Source organism: Leopardus geoffroyi, chromosome A2 (assembly GCF_018350155.1).
Source record: "Leopardus geoffroyi isolate Oge1 chromosome A2, O.geoffroyi_Oge1_pat1.0, whole genome shotgun sequence".
NCBI lineage: Eukaryota > Metazoa > Chordata > Mammalia > Carnivora > Felidae > Leopardus > Leopardus geoffroyi.
In genome coordinates, this window is record NC_059331.1 from 165,882,822 (window position 1) to 165,906,901 (window position 24,080).

General features: G+C 47.2%; 1 protein-coding gene across 5 annotated transcripts in view; it reads left to right on the forward strand.

The window, feature by feature from the left end:
- Positions 1–24,080, forward strand: part of DPP6 (dipeptidyl peptidase like 6) — a 950,988-nt gene that overhangs the window by 350,753 nt on the left and 576,155 nt on the right. The window contains exon 1 of one of the 5 annotated variants that reach the window (XM_045496271.1): positions 458–569. The exons of the other annotated variants lie outside the window; for them this stretch is intronic. Coding sequence (XP_045352227.1) covers positions 519–569 — 51 coding nt within the window. The 5' untranslated portion in view covers positions 458–518. Of the gene's footprint in view, positions 1–457; positions 570–24,080 lie in introns of those variants that run through there. 5 annotated transcript variants of the gene reach the window in all.

Sequence of the window (24,080 nt, forward strand, 5' to 3'; positions counted from 1 at the left end):
GTCCCCCAGTATTCCGGACACACACCTGTCCGTGGTCGGAACCCCAAATAAGAAGCAAGGACCATCTCAGGTCAATGGGGACACCCAGGGTTAAGCTGATCATGTTAAGCTGAGACTAGTGTTAGCATTTATCTTTCTCAGAGCAGACCCTGAGCTTTGATGTAGCCCACATGAAGAAGAGGCAAACAGGGCTGCCTAGAAAATACCCCGTTTTTCACCAGGGAGGCTGCTTTGGAGGCATTCCTAAGTCTTCCCTCTCTGCCCTACATCAGTTTGCAGTGGGGTAAGCCTGATCCTCCGAGGCTGAGGATGTCATGTGCAGCAGCTATTGGTTGCTTTGTGCTGAGTGGCGGACTCTGTGGTTGTTGGAAAGCAGCTCTGAAAGCTAGGGAGTGTCTCAGATTGCAAGGACCCTGGTCAGCGTCGCGGGCAGTACACTGCTTCAGATCCGCCCGTGGGAGTCCCACTGACGTTCTGGAAGCCGCGAAGGGTAGACTTCCGACCTGTCACCGGCGGGGATGAGTGCTTCCAGGCTGCCCGGCGTGAACAGATTCAAACAGTTTTGGAGGGTGAGTAAAAGGACACAAATCAACTTACAGGAAAAAAAAAAAAGAATTCAATTTCTTAAAAACCAAACAACACAAAACCTACCTTACTGTGGGAGAGGCGCCGTGAGATAGTTGCGTTATTTTCCAAAACTCCTGGGGAGAGGTTCAACTGTGCATGTCTGATGTCTTGCCAAACGTTTGGGATTTAATTTTAAGTAATCTGTAGCAGATGCAATCAGCAGCCAGTGCAACTTTGGGTGTTTACTCAGAACACGACTTTTCTCGAAAAGGCAGCTTAGCATTTGAGCCACAGTATGATGGTTAATTATATTTACTGTCACTCAGCTATCATCCAGCATCTTCTGATCTTGGCCTCTGGGAACAGTGTTGGATGTGATGGCTACTAGATAGAGCCCTGAAAATAAGGTCTGTATGCGTTTTCTCTCAGTCTGTGTAGTCTATCAGGAGCCCTGTGTGACCAGACAGAGGAGAGAGAGGAAAATCTCATGCCCTGTAGTGCACTATTACAGCATTAGAAAGTACTGAGGCAGCGGTAATCACAAACCATTCAAACGTGTGATACACGTTTGTAGACTATTACCGTAATCCTCTGTAATGAGAAGATCAGCCCCAAGCCAGCCTGATAGTGGACAGCTTCTGGATTTTCCACTTTTGCCTCTTCTCGCAGAATGATAAAATATCTAGGGAAACCATTGCTTCTTTGCAGTTTTCTGAATCGTTGCGTGAGATTCGGGGAGATGTGTGTTGATATCGTATGCTGGTACCAAAGTTAAAACCCCTGAGTGTTTAGGACATAAAAAGGAACGAATGACCCTGAATCTGATTGTCGGGGACTCCTTAAAATATGATGCAGAGCTGGTATAAATTTGTGGGTACGTTTCCATCTTACGCTAACGTTACTTACTTTTTTTTTTTTTTTTTTTTTTGGTATGCTAGGGTTAGTACCCTGCTCATTAGAAATTGCTTCATTAGATGAATAAATAACAGGCAGTTAGCACACCTAGTGCATTTCTGACTATAGGTAAGCTGCTTTTCTTTCTGTATGATGCTCTGAGTCATTGACGAAGGGCCTGGGGTTATATAGATGGGCTTTGTCAATTACTTAGTGAGTCATGCTCTCTCTTTATTTGAACTTGTAATGATCAGATAATGGGAGTTTGAAAAGAATGTGAGTAATTTTGAAATTACTTCTTAAGCAAAGCTTTACATTCGACTGGGTAGAGCCAAAACAATTTCTTCCCAAATTAGAGCATATGTGGAGCATATAAATGGATATTTCATCTGAGTAAACAAAAGCATATTTAAAACGCTTAAATGATGACACTCTAAGGAGCACCATATGCAGCTCGCACAGCCCTGGGCCGAAGGTCTGACAACCAACCGTGTGGTTCCTGGGATTAGTCTCTTGATCCTGGGTCCTGGGCAGAACTGCTTCCACTGCCCTCCCTTCACTTCCCGTCTATAACGTGAGTGGTTCCCCCCAGCTCCAAGATTTAATCCGAGCATATGGAAAACAGATTAGTCTGTGCTCCAAAGTCACCAAATATCTGCCTAGATCTGTCCGAAGAAGTCTGATTAAATGTGTTGAGCCTCATAGCTTTTAGCTGTTAGAGGGCTCCCAGAATGCCTTATTGAAATGATACTCAGACCTGGCTTCCAGACTCTGCAGCGTTCTGAGTGACATCAGAGGTAATGGATCAGAGTCATGTGTAGATATGTGGATGAACAGTAGGGTAATTTGTATTATCTCTTTCACAGACTAAGCTTCCTTCTAGCCACGAGCCTCCCCAGGGATCTAAATATTTGTTACATACGACACCCCAAAGCTCCAGATGAGCCCCTCCGTAAGCCGTGTGTGGAAAAGCATCCTCTGAGAGAGGAGGGTCTTTCGGATGTGTGGGGCCCACAGACCCCAAACTCACAGCACCGACGCTGGCCCTGTTTGCCGGAAGGAGGCCTCAGGGCGATATAGAGAGACGCCCAGGATTTCACTGGCCAACAGCATAGTCCAGAAAAGGAAGCACATTCTAAATAATCCAAGGGATTCCTTAATTATTTAGGGGTGGGGAATTTAAATGGGTGATGTAATTACTCTGTAGTTTCAACTTTGAATTATTCATTACCTTTTTTATGGTGGTTTTATGCTAATCACTCCAGACTGTTGTTAATAAAACTTGTAAAAATCAGAGAGATTCAAAAGCAGTTTCCAAGTCAGGATTTAAAAGCCTCTTAATAGAGGAGTGGCTGTTGAGTCTCTCATCCAGGTGGCCAGAGTTATTCGGGGGGCTTGGTTACTTCCGAGTCTGTTCCTTCCCGGGGCCCGTCTATGGCACGTCTACAGCCAGGGTCAAGATGATGGGTATAGAGTTTCAAAGCCTGGACATTGAAGCCTGGCATGAAATAAAACATTACCATACCACGAATTCGTGCTCATCGAAAACAGCAGCAGTCTTCCCATGGTTTGCGTGGCTCCCGTGTATTTATATTGTTTTACTGGTAGCAAGTAGAAATCAGAGTTTTTTTCCATACAAACCCAGGACCGGTCCACCTGCACAAGTCAGCGGAGTTTGGAATCAGTGCTTTAGATGGCTTTGCTCTTCAGACTCCATGCCTGCAGTAGCCAAATGACTGATTTCAGTCCAGCTACTGGATGCTGAGTGATGCCATTTGATTTAACAGATATTCGACAAGAGAAATTTATGTACTAGAAAGGCTGGTCCCAAGTTTCCCACAACCCAAACTTGAATATTTAGGAATCGCCAAACTCATGAAAGACAATGCGATGTAATAGAGTGATAAGCAAGATGCGTGGTTTTGCCCAAAGTGGTCACTGGACTTCCCTTTGTCCTTTTCTTCTCACCCATAAAATTGGGGGGGCATGTGTAAGTCACAACAGCTTGATTCTCTATCCAGGTAGTATAATATAATCTCCCAGAAAGCTTTGTTTAAACTTTGTTTAAACTCCAGTCAAGTCAAAGTCGCAGTGGGTGGGGCCCACCCACAATATCAATAAATGTTTCAAAAGCTCCCCAGGTTATTCTAGCAGGCAGCCAGAATCAAAAACAATTATACCACCTGAAGGTCCTTTCCAGGCTCTACCATTCTATATGTACTATGATTCTAATGATTACTTCTCGCAGTATAAGCACTACATAGTTTATATCGTGGTTAGGGCGGTTCCTCTTCCTGTGCTGGTCATTTCAAGAGATGATGATGTTAAAGTGGGAGAACAAAGGATACAGAGGACTTAACCCCCCAACGTGGCTGTTCAAGGTAAGGGCTTTGAATAGCCTTGGTGTGGACAAAGCATCCAATGGCCATCTATATTTTTAATTCCCTAATGAGGTATTTTTGGTCCCAAGAACAGTGAACTCCAGTTTCAAGGGTATAAAATCAGTGAAAATAATACTTAGCCCCCAGATATAAGTTTGTTCATATTGCTGCTGAGGTCTAAGCAGGTGTCAGTGATACAGAGATCATAAGACACGATCCTTGCCTTAATTAGTCTACAGTCTAGTGGAACAAAAGAGAGTGCCTGTGTGATGTGGGGTATTTAAATCTGCTGTTGGTTGGCCGTGCAATTTTCCAGTCTGAAAAACTTTGCTGATGTATACAGAACTAGAAGCAGGACCCTGCTGCTTTATCATTTCCCCACTTACAGGTGGTTTTTTGTGGGTGAATATTTCATTATGCTTTCCGTGTTTCTTTGGGGCACAAAGATGTCTGAGCAGCACACACACCTCCAGACCTATTCCCGCAGGTACTCTGATAGCACAGGGTGTCTATACTGATGCTCATCACACATGTCTGCATTTAGATACGCAAAGCTACATTTATACATCTCCAAAAAAGAACAAAATACGGTGGGTTATTTCATAAGTAATGACACAAGTTGAGAACCAAATTAAAACCCTCACTAACCTTTGATTCCTTTTCTGAACCGTTCGAGGCAGCCTTCATTTTGTGATCCCACATCTCTCCGTTCCAGGTTTGCCTCAATATCAAACCCTCAGCGTAGATTTCAGCAGTGTAGACTGGAGAGCAAATGCCCTGGGTATTTGGGTTCTTGTGGCCGCCTTGCCTCTCTGGAGTTGCGTGAACTCGGGCAAGTCCTTTCCTTCCCGTGAACCTTTGTCTCTTCTCTATGATGTGATGAGGCTAGACTGGATTTCTGTAGGTCTCCTCCGAATGCCCTGCGATTCTCCCTGTTTTCTCCAGGTTCTTAGGAAGTAGGAACAGTCATCGTAAAGCTGTTGATGCCAAGAGGCAGGATGGCAGACAGGATGGCAGTTCCTTCTGTTCGAGGGATAATCGAGGGACCAGCCTTGATTACCCTAGTTCAGTAGAAAAGGCCTTGCATTGCAGACAGATCAGAATTTGAATTTGGATTCTTCCGCCACCTATCTGTATGCTGTTAGGCTGGTCTCAGCCTATCTGAGACCCACCTTTCCTCCTCCGTAAGGTGAAGCTGCCCATACTGCCTTATAGTGTTTGGGGGTGCAGATGAAACTTGATGTCTACACTACAGCATCTGTGAACATACCAGCACACAGTAGGTGCTCCATTAGTGATGTGTGGGATTACCCCTCAGCGTTGAGGGATGCTGAGTGCACTACTTGGTAGGGTGTTTGCATCTCCAGCTTGGGGTCTCTGCTTAGTGGGTCCCTAAGGTAGGAGTGGCCCCTTGGTTGCACGGGGGCGTTCCGAAGAAGGACAATACTGAATCTCAGACGCCCCCGATGGTAGAGCAAATGATGTCATCCCATAGGGTGACATCAGCCAGCTAGCCACCTGCCACCGTCCTCCCGGTGAGGCTGTCCTTGTATTTGAGTCTCTCTCTGTGGTCTGGCTTTCCATCTTCCCATGTGTCCTTCCACACAAACCGGATCAACTGCTTTCGGCTCTTGGAGGGGAACAGAGAAACAAATCATAGTTCGTGTGAACAGTGATGTTTTTGTCTACGGTTCAAATAGCCAGTGACGCTTGGCAGCCAGGCATTTTGACGCCAGGTGGACCTGGCCACACCTCTTTATTTGGCCTTGAATGCTGTCCCTTTGGAGAAAGTCTTGAGTTTCTTTTTAACCAACGCTCAAAAATTATTAATTTGGCTCTTTATTTCACGAACATTAAAAGCTGGAAGTTAGTAAATATTTTATGATCTTAAAGCTCAAATGCACATCGGACTGATACTGAGGGATAAAGAATTGAGGGCAGGGAAAAGGCCTCCTCTTTCCAGAATCGGCAAAATCGATGTAAAATGGGCTTTCACTAACCTACCAAGGGTGTGACTAACATTGGCTAACGCAGGGTGATGGAACAGAGCTGTGGGACGCTGGCATTGCTCCGGGGAAGGTCTCCAGGTTCGCTAGAGGGTCATGCCTCTTCCCACCTTCCCCGGTGCCCCTGGCTGTCGTTCCCGGGGGAGGTAAAAGGAGCTCAGAGTAGCACCATCAATTCATCCAGTAATGTCAGGACTTCCAAGAAACATACAGCAGCTCTTTCTTCCCAAAAGGGGAGGGGTTCCTGGGCTGGGACGTATTTTTGAAAGTCAGACGTCAGTCTTGGAATAAGCAGGCGAGTTTCTGCCTTGTATTTACTGCCGGCGTAGGAAGGGCTTAAGTATACATTTAGTTCATACCGTGTGATTTTTTTCAGCAGATACATTCAGGAACTCAAGCTGCACTGTTGGTTTTCTTTAAAGATTTTTTTCCCCCACCCCTAGTGAACCAGAACAGATTCTTTGGGTTTGCTATCGATTAAACAGATGGATAGACCTTTCTGATGGGCTAAAAGAACGGAACTAGGATAAATAGGGTTGATTTTTTTTCCCAAAGGTCTAAAAAAGCACATGAATTCACCTCATGTGCTGGCAAGAGCTGTTCCTTCTTAAAGAAAAAGCATCGAGTAGGTTTTTCGTGGAACGGTCTTCCTACAAACTGTCCCCACCAACAAAATCTTGAAGAAGCCTGCATCACCTTGTGTTCGTGTAGGAACTGAGGAAGTTTCTATTATCAGTGAATCTAAAAGAAAATGTGCTGAATGTTTTAGAAGGGGAAACATTCATATAGGAGATGTAAATTCTCAAATGATAACCAAAGAGCGACTGATAGGACTGTAGAGAAGCCCAGCGAACAAACTTGTGACCTGGGGAGTCTGTTGGTGCTTCATTATTAGCAGAGTGATTTGCTAAGTGCAGATTCTGTGCTTTGATTGTTGATGCCATTTTCTGCCAATGTCGCCTGCCAAGGCACTGATTGGAGAAGTGAGTATGTGAAATACAAACATGCTTGTAAGATTTTTAAAACATGGCGGTTTTAACATGGTTATTGACATCTTAATGAAGAAAAGGTAGATAATTATCCATGCTAGCGAGTAGGTAGAGAACCTCTTTCTCAGGCAGACGGACTTAAGGGTAACTCGAGTGGCTCTTTAATCACCCTATCTCATCTGCCTTATCTGTAAAATAGTGACAAGATTACTTATCCTGTAAGATTTTCTGAGAAATAAATGAATCACAAATGTAATGTGCAAGCAAAGGCCTTTCACTTTGTAACAAAGGCTGGTTTCTCTTTCCTTTTTCTGTGGGCACTAGCCCATAATTAATATTTAGCTACAGCATGTAGACTAAAGGTGTGTGTGCTAAGTAAGTATCCATTGGATGGAGGATGGATGGATGGATGGATGGATGGAGGGTGGGTGGATGGATGGGTGGGTAGGTGAATTGATAGATGGATGGATGGTTTATGGCTGGGTGTGTGGGTGGATGGATAGGACAGGTGGATGAATGGGTGGATGGGTAGATGGATGGGTGGATGGGTGGATGAAGCTAGCTTAAATCCAGTTCACTATATACATTAAAATTTATGATTGAATATGAATCACTTGGGAATTCATCAAGTCTATTTACTTCAGCCTCATTGCTGATCTTCACGTTACCATAGTATCTGAAAACATCAAAAAAGGTTTCCTTTCCCCGGTTGTTTTTGTTCTTGCCTGGCCCTCTTTAGGAATATTTTTTTTTCTCTTTAGGAGTATTAACATTGTTATATAGTTTGGCTATTAGCCAATATATATAGATGTGATATATGCATTGTTTGTTATTCACCTTTGAATTTAAGATAGCCCTTTGATTTAGGAAGCTGAATATTTCTGCTCTATAATTTATCAGTTAGGGAAAGAAGGCAGGGGAAAAAAAGCAAGTACTTAACCTAAGCCTTTTAGGGACAGATGCTGGTAGATCTCTGTCCCTTAATGCTTGATTCTCTTCCTCCTGTCTTCAGCTGCAGGAATGCCGAGAGTAAGGTAAAGAGGACTTACGGGAGACTTTTAGATGAATTCCCCAACCATTTCTTGGCACCATTTCAGGCACTGTATAAGCCCTCCAGGACAAATTTGGGTAGAGATATGAAGAAGGCCCTGGCTGGGCTTGTATTCAGCCTAGGAATTTAGCACAAGTAATCAGAGTACCATGTGCAAGGTGCCAGATGGGGAGAGGGATAAAGTGCCCTGGAAACATCGAAACAGGGCACCTGATGTTCTCTGGAAGGCAGGGGGCTTGGAGGAAGACTGCAAAGAGGAGAAACTTCAATTAGATGCTTAAAAATGAGTTTTCAAAAAATCCCCGTGTGGACCAAGCATATAAAATGGTGTGATTCAAGGCATCAAAACATGAAATTTTGTGGAGTCTTATGCAGACAAGGATATTGCACTCCAGGTAGTGAGGTAGGTGTCCGAGGTGGAGAATTGGAGGTAGGGTTTGGGGGTGCCTGGGATGGCCTGAGGCCAGGTGTATCCGTGAGCGCAAGGAAGTTGGGAGCTATTGAGCTGAGGCACAGGAATTATTTCCAGTGGTAAACCTAGAAGTTCATGCATTTCCTGTTCGGAGTCCTCAGTAACTATGAACTCTTGGAGCTAATTATTCCCGTAAATACGTATACTTAGGTAAGCAAACTGGAGGTTCTTAGGCATTTTTGCTTTGTGTTGCCGTGGAGGGGCTAACAGTATGCAGATGGGTTGCGGGAGTCCGTGAGCATGGCCATTTACTTGCAAATTTCAATACCAGATTGAAGATGTTGGAATGATTTTGCTATAAAGTAAGCATACATTATACTTTCAGACTCTCTTCAGAGTCTCATACTGAGCATTACCTGTGTGTGCAGAGACATGTGCTGGAAATCTTGGGGGGCAATGGAAGAACCAGGAAAAAAACAGCATCCATATGTTCCTAAAGTAGATGTCCACATTACATCCCAGTGTCTATATATTTGTTTGATATTTTGCCCTCTTATCGTCTTCATGGAGAAGCAAGGGTTGGATATTTGTTGGAGTAAAATTGAAATAGAGGGGCTACATTTTGGTTGAAGCCTTAAGCAGTGGGTAACATTTTAATAAACACAAATTTGTTTGAGGGGATATGAGAAAACACGTGCATGTAGGGGCACAGACAAGAAAGCGTTAGCCTTGGAGCAGTGTGGCCGGAACAGAGGCAGCGTGTTCCGTGTTGGCAAGAGGGCAAACAAGTTTGAAATGCAGGGTTGCGCAGGAATACGGAAATTGGAGGAAAGCGACATGAGGTATTTCTGCCTGCTAGACAGGGTAGGACAGATACAGCATCCCAGGGTGCACCTGCTATGTATGTGAGCACCTCGGCGGTATAGATTGTCCTCGAGGGCCAAAGAGAAGCGTAAAGCTGAAGTCTTCCTGCCTCCCAACTGCAATGGATGTACCTACATGTAAAGTAGCAGCTTCTTTTCTGAAGGAAGCCTGAGCCCAATTTGAGTTAGCTCTGATCGAGTCTGAGGAAAAGGATTACCCACCAGGGAGGCTGCTTAATCCCAGAGAAAAACTGCCTGTAGTCCCAAAATACTGCTCACCTTGATGAGATTGGATATTTTTTCTTAAATGTTTGTCATTGTGGAACTTAGAAATCCATCCCATGGCCAGGGGCTGCCCGTGCTGGGGTTGTTGGAAAAAAAAAAAACCAGTATATCGTTTTCTCCTGATAAAGGCAACTTGTGTATAGTTGTAGGTACGAGGCGAAGAGACGTGGAAATGAGGGTGCCGTACAGTACAAGCGGAGGGTGAAATAAAAGAGGAGATGATCAGAAAACTCAAGGTTCAAACACATGGATCATACGTATAGAATTCTAATGATCGCTTTGAACAGCTTTATTGACGGATAAATACAATACAGCAAACTACCCTTATTGATTTTGTTTACTTACTTGTTTTTGAGAGAGGGAGAGAGTGTGAGTGGGGGAGGGGCAGAGAGCCAAGGAGACAGAGGATCCGGAGCGGAGACCTGAGAGCAGAGACCCCGCTGCAGAGCTCAAATTCACAAGCCATGAGATCAGCCACCCAGGGGCCCCAGACCACCCATATTTAAAGCGTGCAATTTGATACGCTTTGGCAGATGTATACATCCAGAAACCAACCCCACAATCAAGATAGGGAGATAGGGAACACATCGTGGTCCCGAAAAGTTTCCTCGTGTCGCTCACTCTGGAGCCCTCCTGCGGAAACCAGAGATCTGCTTTAAGCCACCACGGTCTAGGGTGCATTTCCTAGAACTGTATACACAAGGAGTCCATGAGTGTGCGTTCTTTCATGATCAGGCATCTTTCCTTCGTCCTGTTAGTAGACGTGTACTGCTACTAAATTATGGCTTTGTTTCCACTTCCCGAGTGAGGTATGTTGTTCCGTATCTTTGCATGGATTTGTCATCTGTGTATCTGCCTTGGAGGAGTGTCTGTTCAGATCTCTAGTCCATTTTATTACTGAGGGTTTGCTTTGTTTTCTTATTGTTGAATTCTGAGAGTTCTTTATATATTCTGGATACAAGTCCTTTGACTAATCTATGACTGGCCAATATTTTCTCCCAAATGGTAGCTTTTCTTTTCATTCCCTTTTGACAGAAGTTTCTCCTCCTGATGATATCCCATTTACCATTTGGCCCTCTTAGGGATCTTGCTTTTGGCAACATGTCTAATATAAGGTCACAAAGATTTTCTCCTATCTTTCTTCTAGAAGTCTTATAATTTAGGTTTTATGTTTAGACCTTACAGTCTATTTTCAGATGGTTTTTGTATATCATGTGTAGTATGGATTAAATTTCTGTGTGTGTGTGGGGGGGGGGGTGTGGATATCTGAGGTTTCAACACCATTTGTTAAAACAACTACCCTTTCTCCACAAATATGGCTGTAATGTTAGCATCCTCAGGATAAATAACTTTCAGAATCACCTTTCTTTCATTTAAAAAAAAAAGTTTATTCACTTATTTTGAGAGAGAGAGAGGGAGTGTGAGTGAGCAGGGGAGGAGCAGAGAGAGAGAGAGAGAGAGAGAGAGAGAGAGGATCCCAAGCAGGCTGTGAGCTGTCAGTGCAGAGCCTGACGTGGGGCTTGATCTCATGAACTGTGAGATCATGACCTGAGTCGAAACCAAGAGTCAGATGCTTAACCAACTGAGCCACCTGGGAGCCCCAAAATCACACTTTGGACATATGTGAGAAGTGTTCAGTAGCCCCATGAGCCAAACTGGGGGAGAATGGAGAAGTTACAGCCAGCTACCAGACCTTTGGTAAACAACGCCAGGCCACACGCTCAGACACTTGTCCGGTGCCCCAAGTTTCACTCTTCACATTGTGAACATGATGCCCGACTGGATTCCTTTTGGGCAAGCTGCGAGAAGATAAGAATAAATGTAAATGAAGCAGAGAAGTGACCACACTACGTTCACCCAGGTGCTGGGTAGTCACGGCTACGGTGATCTCCCTGCCCCTAATCACTGCAGTTCATTGCCCACCTTGCTGCTAGGTGATAGTTCTAAAAGTTAAATTCTATCAAGGCACTCCTTTTTACTTACCAGAAGCCTCCAAGTGGTCCTAGTTGTCTGGAATTCTAGAGGACACCAACACATCTCTGACATTCCTACTAGTTTTCAGTAGGACCCTGTGCTGCAGTGTGGCTTCTCATCACTGCCTCCGTGGGCCAGGTTCTTTGGGTGGGACGTGTGGCCTTCCTGGTGTGGCTTCTTTCCTTGTGTGTTTGGCAACAGCACCTCACTTTTCAGGACCCTTCCTAGCGCGATCAGCCCCTCCCTCCTGACTCTGAGACGCTAGCTCAGGTTCCATGTTGGTCACACCAGCCCCAGGACGCTGGCCTTCCCTGCGGAGCTGTGATGGGGCCTCATCACCCTGAGATCCGCTATCGCCCGTGTGTGGTCTCGCTCGGAATGAGAAGTCACAGGCGCTCATGGAGTGAATGACCAAAAGCTAGTGATTTGTTGTGTTATTCATAGCCATCAGAATTTCTTGGAGGGCCTTTATTTCTCTGTTGAGTGTTGGTTGTTTGAAGGTGATTACCTCTGAGCTGTGGAGAGTATCACCTTGCCTGCTTTCCAGGAGCACCTGGGCTCCATGGCCATGAACCAGGTCCCCCGAGGACCTGGGACTTGGGTTAATCCGAAAACACCGTTTTCCTCTCCCCTCTGCCCATCGGGAAGCCGCGGGATGGCGTCACATATCCGCGGATATGGCCAGACTGCTGTACGGGGGCGGGGTGCCCTGCCCCGCTCCTACTGAATCTAGCCTTCCTTGTCGTGCACCACTCCCCTTACTTAAAATTCACCTCATTCCTCATGTAGTCCCGCCCATTTCTACCTCCATGACTTTTCGCCTGGGAATTCCCTGAGAGTCCAGTAAAATCTGCGTTTTCCTCTTTCATCTTGGGAGACGTAGGAAAATCCACAGGAGTGGGCACGAAGCGTGCATGTACCTTTCTGTGCCGTCTCTTCCCACCCCAGCCCCGGCTCAGTCTGGAATAGCATGGGTAGGTGCAGTGGGGATGGCCAAAGAAACGCCTTCGTCCTCCCGACTGGTGCTCAGGTGGCCCCCCGCCCCCGTCAGAATGCCTCAGCAGCAGAGGACAGTCCTGAAGGTGTTCTTGGAAGCAAGAGGTAGCCCAGCAGGGGGCGGGGGGAATGAGCATCCCCTGAAACCCACCTGTTGTCGTCTACTTCGGGCTCTGTGATGTCATAACAAAGGACAGTGGGAGGTGGTACCTGCTGACCCAATTCAGCCAACTTTATCTATTGACAATGAGGTACTATGACGAAGCCCTTTTGACGTATCAATATGGCCATGCCAAGATGCCCATTTGTTCTGAATAAGAATCAATCATGTTCAATTGATATAGATTATGTCACCACGCAGTTAATTTAGAGTGTCATTGCTTTGAGTTCATATCCCGATCTCACGGAGCCCGGTAACATTCACCTTGATGGCCACACCACTGGCATGGGAAGGGGCAGAGAACTGGGTCTGCTCCCCCCCCCCCCCCATCTCGGACCTAGAATTTCATCCCAGCAGAACGGCACGTCCAGCGTATGGCCCCTTACCCAGAAGCGCAAGAGGGATGAACCACTCTTTCGGAAGAGGTCATCGGCCGGAAGCAAAGCCATTTTGGGTGTTACAGACGGGCTCAGTGCTCCACTGATCCCTCCCACTACAGGGGACTCGGAATGTGCACCAGACAGGACACCTGTAGGCGTTCCAACTTTTGCCCATCCGAGAGCATGGAGCCCCTGTGTGATACACGTCACGCTTGCGTGTACATAATGCAGTAGCATTGTTTTGAGCTCTTTCCTGATCTTATGCACAGGCATGGTGGTTTTGTGGCTTAATGTCATCTTTCACTGTTCTCTCTCACTTGGGCGGAGGGTGGGAGAGTGGGTACGCGGGTCCTCAGTGTAATTTTCACTTCTTGTATTTAAAAATTACTCCAGCTGGCGGTAGAACAAAGATAATCCTCTATCCCGGTGGTCACAGGACTTACCGAGGTCATCTGTCGGTATGCAGGCGTCTGGTGTGTTCATGCATCAGTCAGGGATCTCCAGAGAAATAGCACTAGTAGGAGGTAGGTCCGTAGAGGGATGTAGTGTAAGGAATTGCCTCGTCATCGCAGAGGCCTAAGATCTGATCGGCTGGTGAGCTGGCCAGCTGTGTCGTTCCAGTCTGAGGCGGAAAATGTGAGAATGTGGCGGAACTGCCAGGCCAAAGGTTTGCAGGCTGGAGCCCCAGGAAGAGCTGATGTTTCCCTTCAAGTCCAAAGGCTGGAAAGACCAATGTCCCAGCTTGAAGTGGTCAGGCATGGGGAGTCCCCTCGTATTCATGGGAGGATCACCATTTTTGTTCTATTCAGGCCTTCAGCTGATTGGGTGAGGCCCACCCACATTAGGGCAATCTGATTTACTCAGTTTATTGATTCCAATGTTAACGTCATCCAAAGACACCTTCACAGAAACATCCAGCGTAGTGTTTGGCCAGATATCTGGGCACCTCCTAACACGGTCAAGTTGATACATAAATTTGGCCATCAGCAGAAGATTGCAAGGCTGTTTTCCTTTCCTTTGTTTTGTGACGTAACCGTCACCCTCCTGGCTCAGGAATGAGTCTTGGCATGAGACGGGGGCTGATGAGTGTGCAATGAGCTGGTAAGGCCCCATCCCATATTCCTTTTATTGTCCTGTCCCTCTGAATCCCCAGCATCCTTCCCTGAGTCTCCTTGATAAAGCCCCTGATGAACACAACCTCGTTTTCTGTTGGTCGTCCTCATGATCCCCCTAAATCCTTGTCTCAGTTTTCTACCCACCTAGGCCATTCATTGGTTTGTGGGCAAAACTCTTGTGGGATTTGCCCAAACGTGGGGAAGCCTGTCTAGGGACCCCAGCTGGTGTTCATCTGAAGTTTTTGGTGCTGCTGCGTCCTGAGTCAGGACCTCAACTCCCCTCCCCCTCTTCCCTCCCTCCCCCACCAAAGTTTGGATCTTCCGCAGGAGCCATTGCTGGTTATTGTAGCCTTTTTAACCCAAAAGACCATACTGGGATTAATTACCCTGGTGTCAGTGTCCTAGTCCACAGGTGTTACCGGAAAGATAGAAATGAAAATCTGTCGTTGTGTTAGGTGCCTCCCGCCCCCCCCCCGCCATACATTAATTCACTGGATCTTAACTATCCTGTTAACTAAGCGGGACTCATTTTTGTGATGAACAGTTGATCTTGGACAAAGCTAATTGGTAGCTGAGTTCGACTTACCCATTTACTCCACTCATTTACACATCCAGTAGCTGCTTATGAAGAGTGCGGGTATGAGTCTAGCGCTGTGTTAATGACGGAAACATGAATCTGATGGCACCTCTGCCCGCAGTGGCTTCTTTTGAGAGAGTCCCCTGACAGTGCAGAGCCCATGTCTCACACGGGACCCCCTGCAGTTTGGGGGACCGAGGGAGGTCCCCTCTGACACTGCACTCGGCAGTCACCCGACGGGGACTTTTCACGCACTCTTACCCCTCATACACTAGAGAGTCTGGTTTAATCATTCTGGGGGTGTGGCCTGGGCTTTGGGACTTTTGAAGGTTCCCCAGGTGGTTGTGATGGGCAGCTGAGAATAAGAGCCACTGGAGAGGCTGGGCACCCGCGTCTTCAATAACCCCTTGAACCACCGAGAAGAAGGTCTGAGCACCTTTTGCGGATACGGATGATAAAGGTCAGTACGCAGAACTACTGAGGCCTTTCTGGGACATCGTTGTCTCAGAAAATTTCAAAACAGGTACAACCCAGTGATTTCCGTGTCAGGAGAACTCTTAAGAGAAAGACATTAGTTCTCGTGAATTAGGTTGCAAGTATTGTATATTTTTTCTCCTGAGTTTTCTTTGGAGGAAATGTGAGAGATTAAAAGAAAACCAAAGTGGTGCTTTTTCATTATTTTAGTGCCTGGGAAACAGTAGGTTGCAAAATGTGTCACCCGTGGAGCATTAATCCTGCCTTGTTGGCAGCTGTGGAGCTCTGTGTTAAAAAATGCTCTCCAGGGCATGTGTGGGGCTTAGTCGGTTGAATGTCCAACTCTTGATTTCGGCTCTGGTCATGACCTTACCGTTTGTGGGTTCGAGCCCCGAGTCAGGTTCTGCACTGACCACGTGAGGCCTGCTTGGGATTCTCTGTCTCCCTCTCTCTCTGCCCCTACCCACCCTCAAAATAAATTAATAAACTTAAAAAAAAAAAGTTTTTGGTTTTTTTTTAATGCTATCCAAGGAAGCAAAGCTGCCTAATCTCCTTTGGATGGTCCTCAGTATAAAATATTTGCAGCAGTCTCTTCAGAATTGGCTTCCATTTTCTAAAAAACAAAACAAAAAAAAATTGTGACTTCCCCTTCCCTCAACAAAGGGCATCCCCTCTGACATCGATGAAGGACACGGCACTTAGGGAGCAGCCCCCCAGCTCCAGCTGGGTGCTCCGATGTGTCTGATGTGTCATAATCAGCAGGAGAAGGAACAACTTCAGCTGTGGTTACAGATAATGGGGAAAGGATTTCCATTTTTAAAATGGATTTTTCCAGGTACTCAAAGTTAGTGGAAGGCTGCTCTAGGCTCATGCCTACCTGAAACAGCAGTGCAGCTAGGACCTCGTCCACACTTACACTCTGACAACCCTTCAAGCTCTCATCCGGGATGCTCGTGAACCAGAAGCCATTGGAAGAGCAGGTTGACATGGGGACCATCGCAGCTGGCTTCATGCGATGGCCGTTAATCATCCCTGTCCTCTCAAGACTGTGTACAGACAGATCAACAGCTGAGGGTGACTTTGGAATAGTGATTAGTAAGTCCACGTGCTGTGATCCTGCTGAACAGGGAAAGTATAAACTATGTAATTGGAACTGCATACACTTGAAAAGAGCTTTTTTTGAGTTTAACTACTTAATTTTGGTTTTTGAGAGAAGGAGAGAGAGAGAATTCCAAGCAGGCTCCAAGGTATCAGCACAGAGCCCAAGATGGGGCTTGAACCCATGAACCGTGAGATCATGACCTGAGCCGAAATCAAGAGTCCGATGCCTTAACTGACTGAGCCACCCAGGTGCCCCTCAGTAAGGACTTTTTTTTTCTTTTTTTAAAAATTTTTTAATTTGAAAAATTTTTAATTAAAAAAAATTTTTTTAAACTTTTGTTCATATTTTGAGAGACAGAGAATGCGTGGGGGAGGGACGGAGACAGAGGGAGACCCCGAATCCGAAGAAGGCTCCAGGCTCTGAGCTGTCAGCACAGAGCCCGACGCGGGGCTCGAACTCCTAGACCGTGAGATCATGACCTGAGCTGAAGTCGGACGCTTAAGTGACTGAGCCACCCAGGCGCCCCTTTATTTTTTTTTTAAGTTTATTTATTTTTGAGAGAGAGAGAGAGAGGGAAGGAGGTGGGGCAGAGAGCGAGGGAGACACAGAATCTGAAGCAGGCTCCAGGCTCTGAGCTGACCTCAAGAGAGCCCGATGCGGGGCTCGAACTCACAAACTGTGAGATCACGACCTGAGCTGAAGCCGGTCACTTAACCAACTCAGCCCCAGGGCACTCCGAAAAGAGCTTTTAAAATAAGAACAAATCTAAATTCATGTCCCAGCACCACCTGTTAACTTAGAGGCTAAAGCTCTTGACTTAAATTTCCTGATCTGTTTTTGTTTCAGTACTTGTAATAGCCCTCACATCACAGAGTTGCAGTACACGTTGAGGCAAGCCGTATCACACGGCTGCTAGAGACCTCTTTTGTCTTTAATTGTCACCTGGACCTTCACTGTAGTTAGCATTGCCTGAACCTGGAGGCCAGGACTAGATCCGTTGGCCCAGTTTGGGGGGTTTAAATACACTAATGGCTTGGAGATCCTAAAGCACCAGGCGTGGTGTGCATGCATTTTGCAGACCCCTGCCGTGCCCCACTGGTGCCCCCGGCCCCTGGGGTGGTGCCGCTGCCCTGGAGAGTTTGCATTCAGTGTAGACAGCATCACCACCCACAGAGTTGTTGGAGCAGGGAGAACCAGAATGGACGCTGGGCCGAAGTCCTGCGGTTCTGGGTCACGCACTTGGAAGCGGCCAAGAGAGCAGGTGGCAAATGTCCTCACCGCACGCACAAAGGTGAGCGGATGGCGGCACTTGCTGGCCGGTGGTGACCGGGACGCGGCAGCCGTGGGCATCCCCTCATCACGCGGCACACCTTAGGCTAAGTCATGTTCTGTGTCAGTTACATGTCAGTAACGCGGGGAAACGGTGTTTTGATAACGTAGTGCTGTGGGGCCATCGGGGAAGGAAATCATGACAGCTAAGTCTTTTCGTGAGCACGTTCACATATTTCCGTGGAAGTGCAAGCATTTTCACTGCGTTCCCATCAGCCTCCACTCGCTGCCCACTCCCTGCCTCCCCCCGTCGAGCCTGAGTCACCCCCTGGGTGGGTCTCTCCCCCGGGAGAGGGGTTGTCCCCCGGGACCTGGTCAGTCTCCGTATGGACTCTTGTGATGCCCCCACAGCCATGCCCCTGCCCCCGACTGGAATCCCCTCGAAAGCAGATGATAGGTCTCATTCTATCCCTGTGTCCCAGAGTTTAGCTCAGCACCTGGGCTACATTTAGGCTTTTGATTTATCCACAGATATCAACTAATACACACACATGCCCAGCACACACGTACACACAGAGCACAATTATTTTTTTCCTGCTGTGGACACAGGTCGTGGTTTTTACTTTAGCCGCACATCGTGGAGCTTAGGGATAAGGGTATTAACGTCAGACAAGCCTGGGCTGGAGTTCTGATTTTCCCGTTCACTAGCTGATGGCCCTGACTGAATTACTTAAGTTTTTTTCTCCAGAAAATAGCAGTAATAATAATTATAACCTTAATAGTTCATTCACAGGAGAGTTATTAAAAGCATTAGATTTGGAAATGAGGTAAGGTTAGCTCACGTACAGTATGGTACATTTGCAGGTAGCATTCAGGGCGTGGGATTTTGCTGTTTTAATATTAGGTAGTGGAATATGGACATAATTGTTAGGAAAAATGAGGCCCCAAATGCCGTCACTGAAGGAGCAGTTTCCTCCACACAGCGTGGGCAGGGACCAGCATCCAGAGTTGAGGCCGTGTTAAGTGGGCCTGGCCCTCAGAGGTCATTCCTTGCCTTCCTGGCCCCTGGTCAGAAGCTGGTCAGGACGTGTGGACTGGGCTCTGTGGAGCAGTCACATTGCTGTCCCTGTCCCGGGCATTTGCAAAGACCACAGTGGGGACGAGGAGTTACAAGGACAGATGAAGTCAGGTGAGGAACAGAACTGATGGGTTCAAGGACGTCCAAGCACCGTGCGTGGGTGTGGGTGTGGGAGGGCAGAGCAGGGCCAGTGGGAAAGAGCGGGGATTGAGCGTGCTCAGAAACAACGTGGCACCAGGGGCACCCTGGGGGCTCAGTCGGTTAAGCCTCTGACTTCGGGTCAGGTCATGATCTCGCGGTTTGTGAGTTTGAGCCCCGAGTCCGGCTCTGTGCTGACAGCTCGGAGCTGGAGCCTGCTTTGGATTCTGTGTCTCCCTCTCTCTCTCTGCCCCTCTGCGAATTGTGTGCGCGCGCTCTCTCTCTCTCTCTCAAAAATAAATAATAAACATTACAAAAAGCACCACGTGGCACTGGGCATGGGCCACTGGCCTCTGATCGTGGGGGCAGGGAGGCCAGTCTCTGCTCAGGCTGCCACCCCCCACCTGTGACCGCGTGGACCCGTTCCGCCTTCTCGGTCAGCTGCCCTGCGCTCTCCTGTATTTAAGGGAACAGAGGCCGTGGTGGCTACCATGGCGGGGTCTCAGGAGTGGCACGGTGGATAGTGGATGGCAAGGCCTGATGGGATAGAAGGCTCCAGACACTGCTGCTGTCATGTGAGTTAGCTTGTGTTGTCGGAACTGCTGGTGTGTTCGGGGGACATGTTCCTGGCCCTTCTGGAGCCTGGATCGCCCAGAACGAGCCCTGGAAGGATGTTCATTTCATGTAATGACCCCGTGTCTTCTTTAACTGTGCATCTGGGGCTCCCTCTGTGTGCATTTACCTGTCTCATCAGCCCACAGGGTGTGTCTGACATCCGGGAACAGCGGTGACATGATCGGAGTCAGGCATGGGAGTCTTGGGCGTCTTCACCCTCTACAGCCCAGTCTGTGGATAAAATGCCCCTGGAAGGTTAAATGCAGAGGTCTTTAATTGGGTAAAGACACATTATCCAGCAACAAATTGCTTCCACGGTGCGTGCGTCTCCTTGACGGGACTTGTGGGAAAGAGGCGTGTTTCTCACTCGAAATCCTTGCTTGTTGGCAAGGAATGGGGGGCATTTCAACCTTGCCCAGAGTGACACGGAGAAGGATTGATTGCTCAGTGACCTCCGGGTGCTTTAATGTAAGGAGAGTTCATTCTCACCATTAGCCTCCCTTCCCTGGTGTGAACATATGACAAACCCTGATGAGTCTTGTTTGAAGGGACGCTGTTCAGACGTGGGGGCACTGATTTCTGTGGACAGACGGAAACCACATGGCCGTTGACACCCCGTGGCAGGTCATTGTCAAGGTTAAGTGGGGAGGGGGGGAAGTGTGTTTCTTTTCTGTGACGTGATTGATTTTGTAGGAGAGCTTGGTGTGGAAGCAGCAGCGAGCCAGGACTCTACTTTTCCTTCTGCTGCTGACTGGCTGGTGACCTTGTGCCTCTGCGTGTACGTGTGTGCACAGGCATGCGTATGTGTGCATGTGGGTACATGTGCATTTGTACAATTTTTTTAAACATTTATTTATTTTTGAGAGAGAGACACAGCATGAGCAGGGGAGGCGCAGAGAGAGAGGGAGACACAGAATCTGAAGCAGCTCCAGGCTCTGAGCTGTCAGCACAGAGCCCGACGCGGAGCTCGAACTCACGAACAGTGAGATCATGACCTGAGCCGAGGTCAGGCGCTTAACCGACTGAGCCCCCCAGATGCTCCAGTACATATGCATTCATGTGTGTAGAGTCATTCCCTGGAATTCTTCATATGTGTGTGTCCGTGTATACATAAACACATACACACGCATACACATACACATATACGTGTATACACACACACACACACAGACTGAATATGTCTGAATAACTCTTTCCTGTGCTGGACTACATTCTGTCTGGCATCAGACAGGAACCAGATTATGGCTCAGATCATGTGCCTGTTCTAATATTTACAGAGCCTGACATGGGGCTCGAACTCATGAGCTGTGAGATCATGACCTGAGCCAAAGTTGGGCACTGAAGCAACTCAGCCGCCCAGGTGCCCCGTTAACTGAGCTTTTTATCTTGACGTGACTATAGGTTTGCATGCACTCGTAGGAGATAATCCAGAAAGATCTCCTGTGTTCCTCAGCCACTTTCCCCCAGTGGGACCATCTTGCAGAACCACAGCATGATGCCACCAGCAGGACGTTGGCAGTGATGCTGACGTGACACAGGACCTTGCCATCCCTTAAAGGAGGGCTCCTGTTACTCTTGTAGCCACACCCACTCCCTCCGCACCCTTCCTGAGCCCCACACCCACTAATCTGTTCTCGGCTCCTATCTGTCTTTGATTTCAAGAATGTCATATAAATGGGACCACACTCTACGCATGTAACCTTTTGGGATTGGCCTTCTGCACTCAGCACATTTCTCTGGGGAGTGTTCGTATATACTCACGTGGTTCCGTGTCAAAAGACTCCAGAGTCTCTGAAATCCTGGAGTCAGGGTCCAAGGACGTCGGAGCCGTAGGGGACCCCTTGTGGACTATCGGAGGCTCAGAGGTCTTGCGTCATGGAGAGATTCCTTACAGCCGAGTCCCGACCTCTCTTATTTTGCCAAAACCGGAAGCAGAAGAAGAGGCGTAAAGATGCCCCGTGATTGTTACCCCCACAGGGTACCTCCAAACTTCATGGTCACCAGAGCCACCGTGGTCTCTGTGCACAGCGTGCAGGAGCCGGGGATGCTGTCACCTGGACATCCTGGGCCTTAACAGCTTACAACATGACCTTTTAACATACGTTAGAAACTTTCCAAGTTGTGTGAAGTGATGTGACCAAGTTAATTGAGCTCTTCGAGTTCAGCTCTGGTCCTCACATGCTCCGCGGCCCCGCCGGTCCCTCCGAACAATAATAGGTTTCATAGAGTGAACTATTCTTCCAGTTCATTCTGGTGCATCCACGTGTCAGAAACCACTGAAGTGCCCTGGCAAAGTGGACATGATAGGGTCTTACTTCGGAGTGATGGAGAGGTTTTGGCGACAGATCGGGGCGGCGGTTGTGCAACATTGTGAATGTACTGAGACTGAATCATTCCCTGTAAAGCGGGTAGTTTTGTGATCGGTGAATTCCACTTGTATAGATTATTCTCCTAAACGTATATGACGTCCCTTCGGAGAAGTTCCCAGTCTTGTCCGAGACGTGGGGCGTGGATAGAGCGTTCTTGAATGCATCCAAGCAGGAGCTCAGAGGAGCCTTCCCTTAGGAGGGAAAACAGGCCCAGAGATACTCCTCTCGACGTCTGCTCCTTGAAATGGCCTATAATTAGACACTCCGAGAAGGGAGTTTTGTATACTCAGACTGGAAGAATTTTATGGGGGAAATATCACGATGAAAATGTGAAGTACGTTGTTGGCAAAGCAACATTAACACACCCACGTGGTGCCCATGTCGAGCTCCAGTGACTGGTGCTTTCAGATCCGGGGCCTAATCAGGCAGCCCCGGGAATCATTGTGACTGTGAAAACCTAATCATGTGCATTTCCTGGCATCCTGAATTTGCAAGTGTAATGTCATTTGTTTCTATGTAGTAAGAGGGTACAGCATTTGGAGGATGTGGATTTTTTATAGCATATTTATCAATTTGCATGATTTTGAAAAAACAATATATAACGTTAACACCAAATGTACACAAATGTCTCCTTTATGTCAATGCCGCTGAATCGGACCAGTTTCCCTGCTTGATTCTCTATAGCCTTTTTTCACAGTTAGATCCAGACACATGAGGGTAAAAAGGCATGATCTCCTAGTGCTGGCTTGCTGCATTTATGCTCCGGAGAGCAGAACCCCAAAACTCTGGATCACAGCCCTTGGATTCTGTAGTTGATCAGGTGTGGCAGGAGCAAAGAAGACTTTCCCTCTAACTACAAGACAAGTTTGTTTTCAGACAAACTAAGAGGCGTGTATAGAGTTAAGACCCAGAATAGAACTTCTGGAACAAACTCTTATGTTATTTATTTTCTTATTAAAAAAAATTTTTTTTAATGTTTATTTATTTTTGAGAGAGAGACAGAATGTGAGTGGGGGAGGAGCAGAGAGAGAGGAAAACACAGAATCCGAAGCAGGCTCCAGGCTCTGAGCTGTCAGCACGGAGCCCGATGTGGGGCTCGAACCCGCAAAGTGCGAGATCAAGACCTGAGCCAAAGTCAGACGCTTAAGTGAGCCACCCAGGGGCCCCCAGAACTCTCATTTTATGAATGAAGAAACAGAACCCAGAGAATCTGTCTCTGAATAGGAAATTGTGGAGAAAATATACTTTTGTAATAGTAGTATCTATTTTTAAGAACATTTGTGTTCCTGGTTTTTACATGTAATTTAATTCTTCTAATTACAAATTATTTTTATTCTTTTTTTTTAAAGTTTATTTATTTTGAGAGAGAGAGCACACAAACAGAAGGGTCAGAGGGAGGGAGGAGCAGAGAGAGAGGGAGACAGAGAATCCCCAGCAGGCTCCACACTGTCAGCTCAGAGCCCGACGCGGGGCTTGAACCCACAAACCGTGAGATCGTGACCTGAGCTGAAATCAAGAGTCGGATGCTTAACTGACTGAACCACCCAGGTGCCCCACGAATTATTTTTGTTTTTTTATTACAGGAGCATGACAGAAAGCAGGCATTGGCAATCGTTCATTACCTAAGAGAAAAATCATCAACCTCCATAAGTTCGTTACGAACACATCAAACAAAGCCACAGTTTTTGGCAGCTACTTGGAGAGTAAAGAGGCTCTCAGTACATGTGGTCTCAGAATATCAAAAACTTTCACTACTGGAACACCTCATAGCATTTGCAGGGATCCAGAAACGGGGGCAGAAAACTTATTATTTAGGTAAGAGGTGGCTGGAGAAAGTGAATCATTTTCCTGGGCAAGAATAGAGCTGAACTCTGCTCACTACAATTGCCAACCTCACTGCATTTTTTTTCCCTGTCCATTATTTGTTTGTTTTTTTTTAAATTTTTTTTTTCAACGTTTATTTATTTTTGGGACAGAGAGAGACAGAGCATGAACGGGGGAGGGGCAGAGAGAGAGGGAGACACAGAATCGGAAACAGGCTCCAGGCTCTGAGCCATCAGCCCAGAGCCCGACGCGGGGCTCGAACTCACGGACCGCGAGATCGTGACCTGGCTGAAGTCGGACGCTTAACCGACTGCGCCACCCAGGCGCCCCTCCCTGTCCATTATTTGAAAAGCCCCAGATAAGGAAAGATACCCAGGGCTTTGCTGTATCCAGATAGCCCCGGCTGATTCACCCATTCTGGAAGGTGCAATGTGCTATTTATCACTACTCTCCTTGTATTCTACTCTGCCCAACATAATAAATATTAAGCAAGTGCTGTGTACTTACATAATTTGCAGAATTGATCGGCTGACTTAAAAGCTTGATTCCCCAACAACAGAA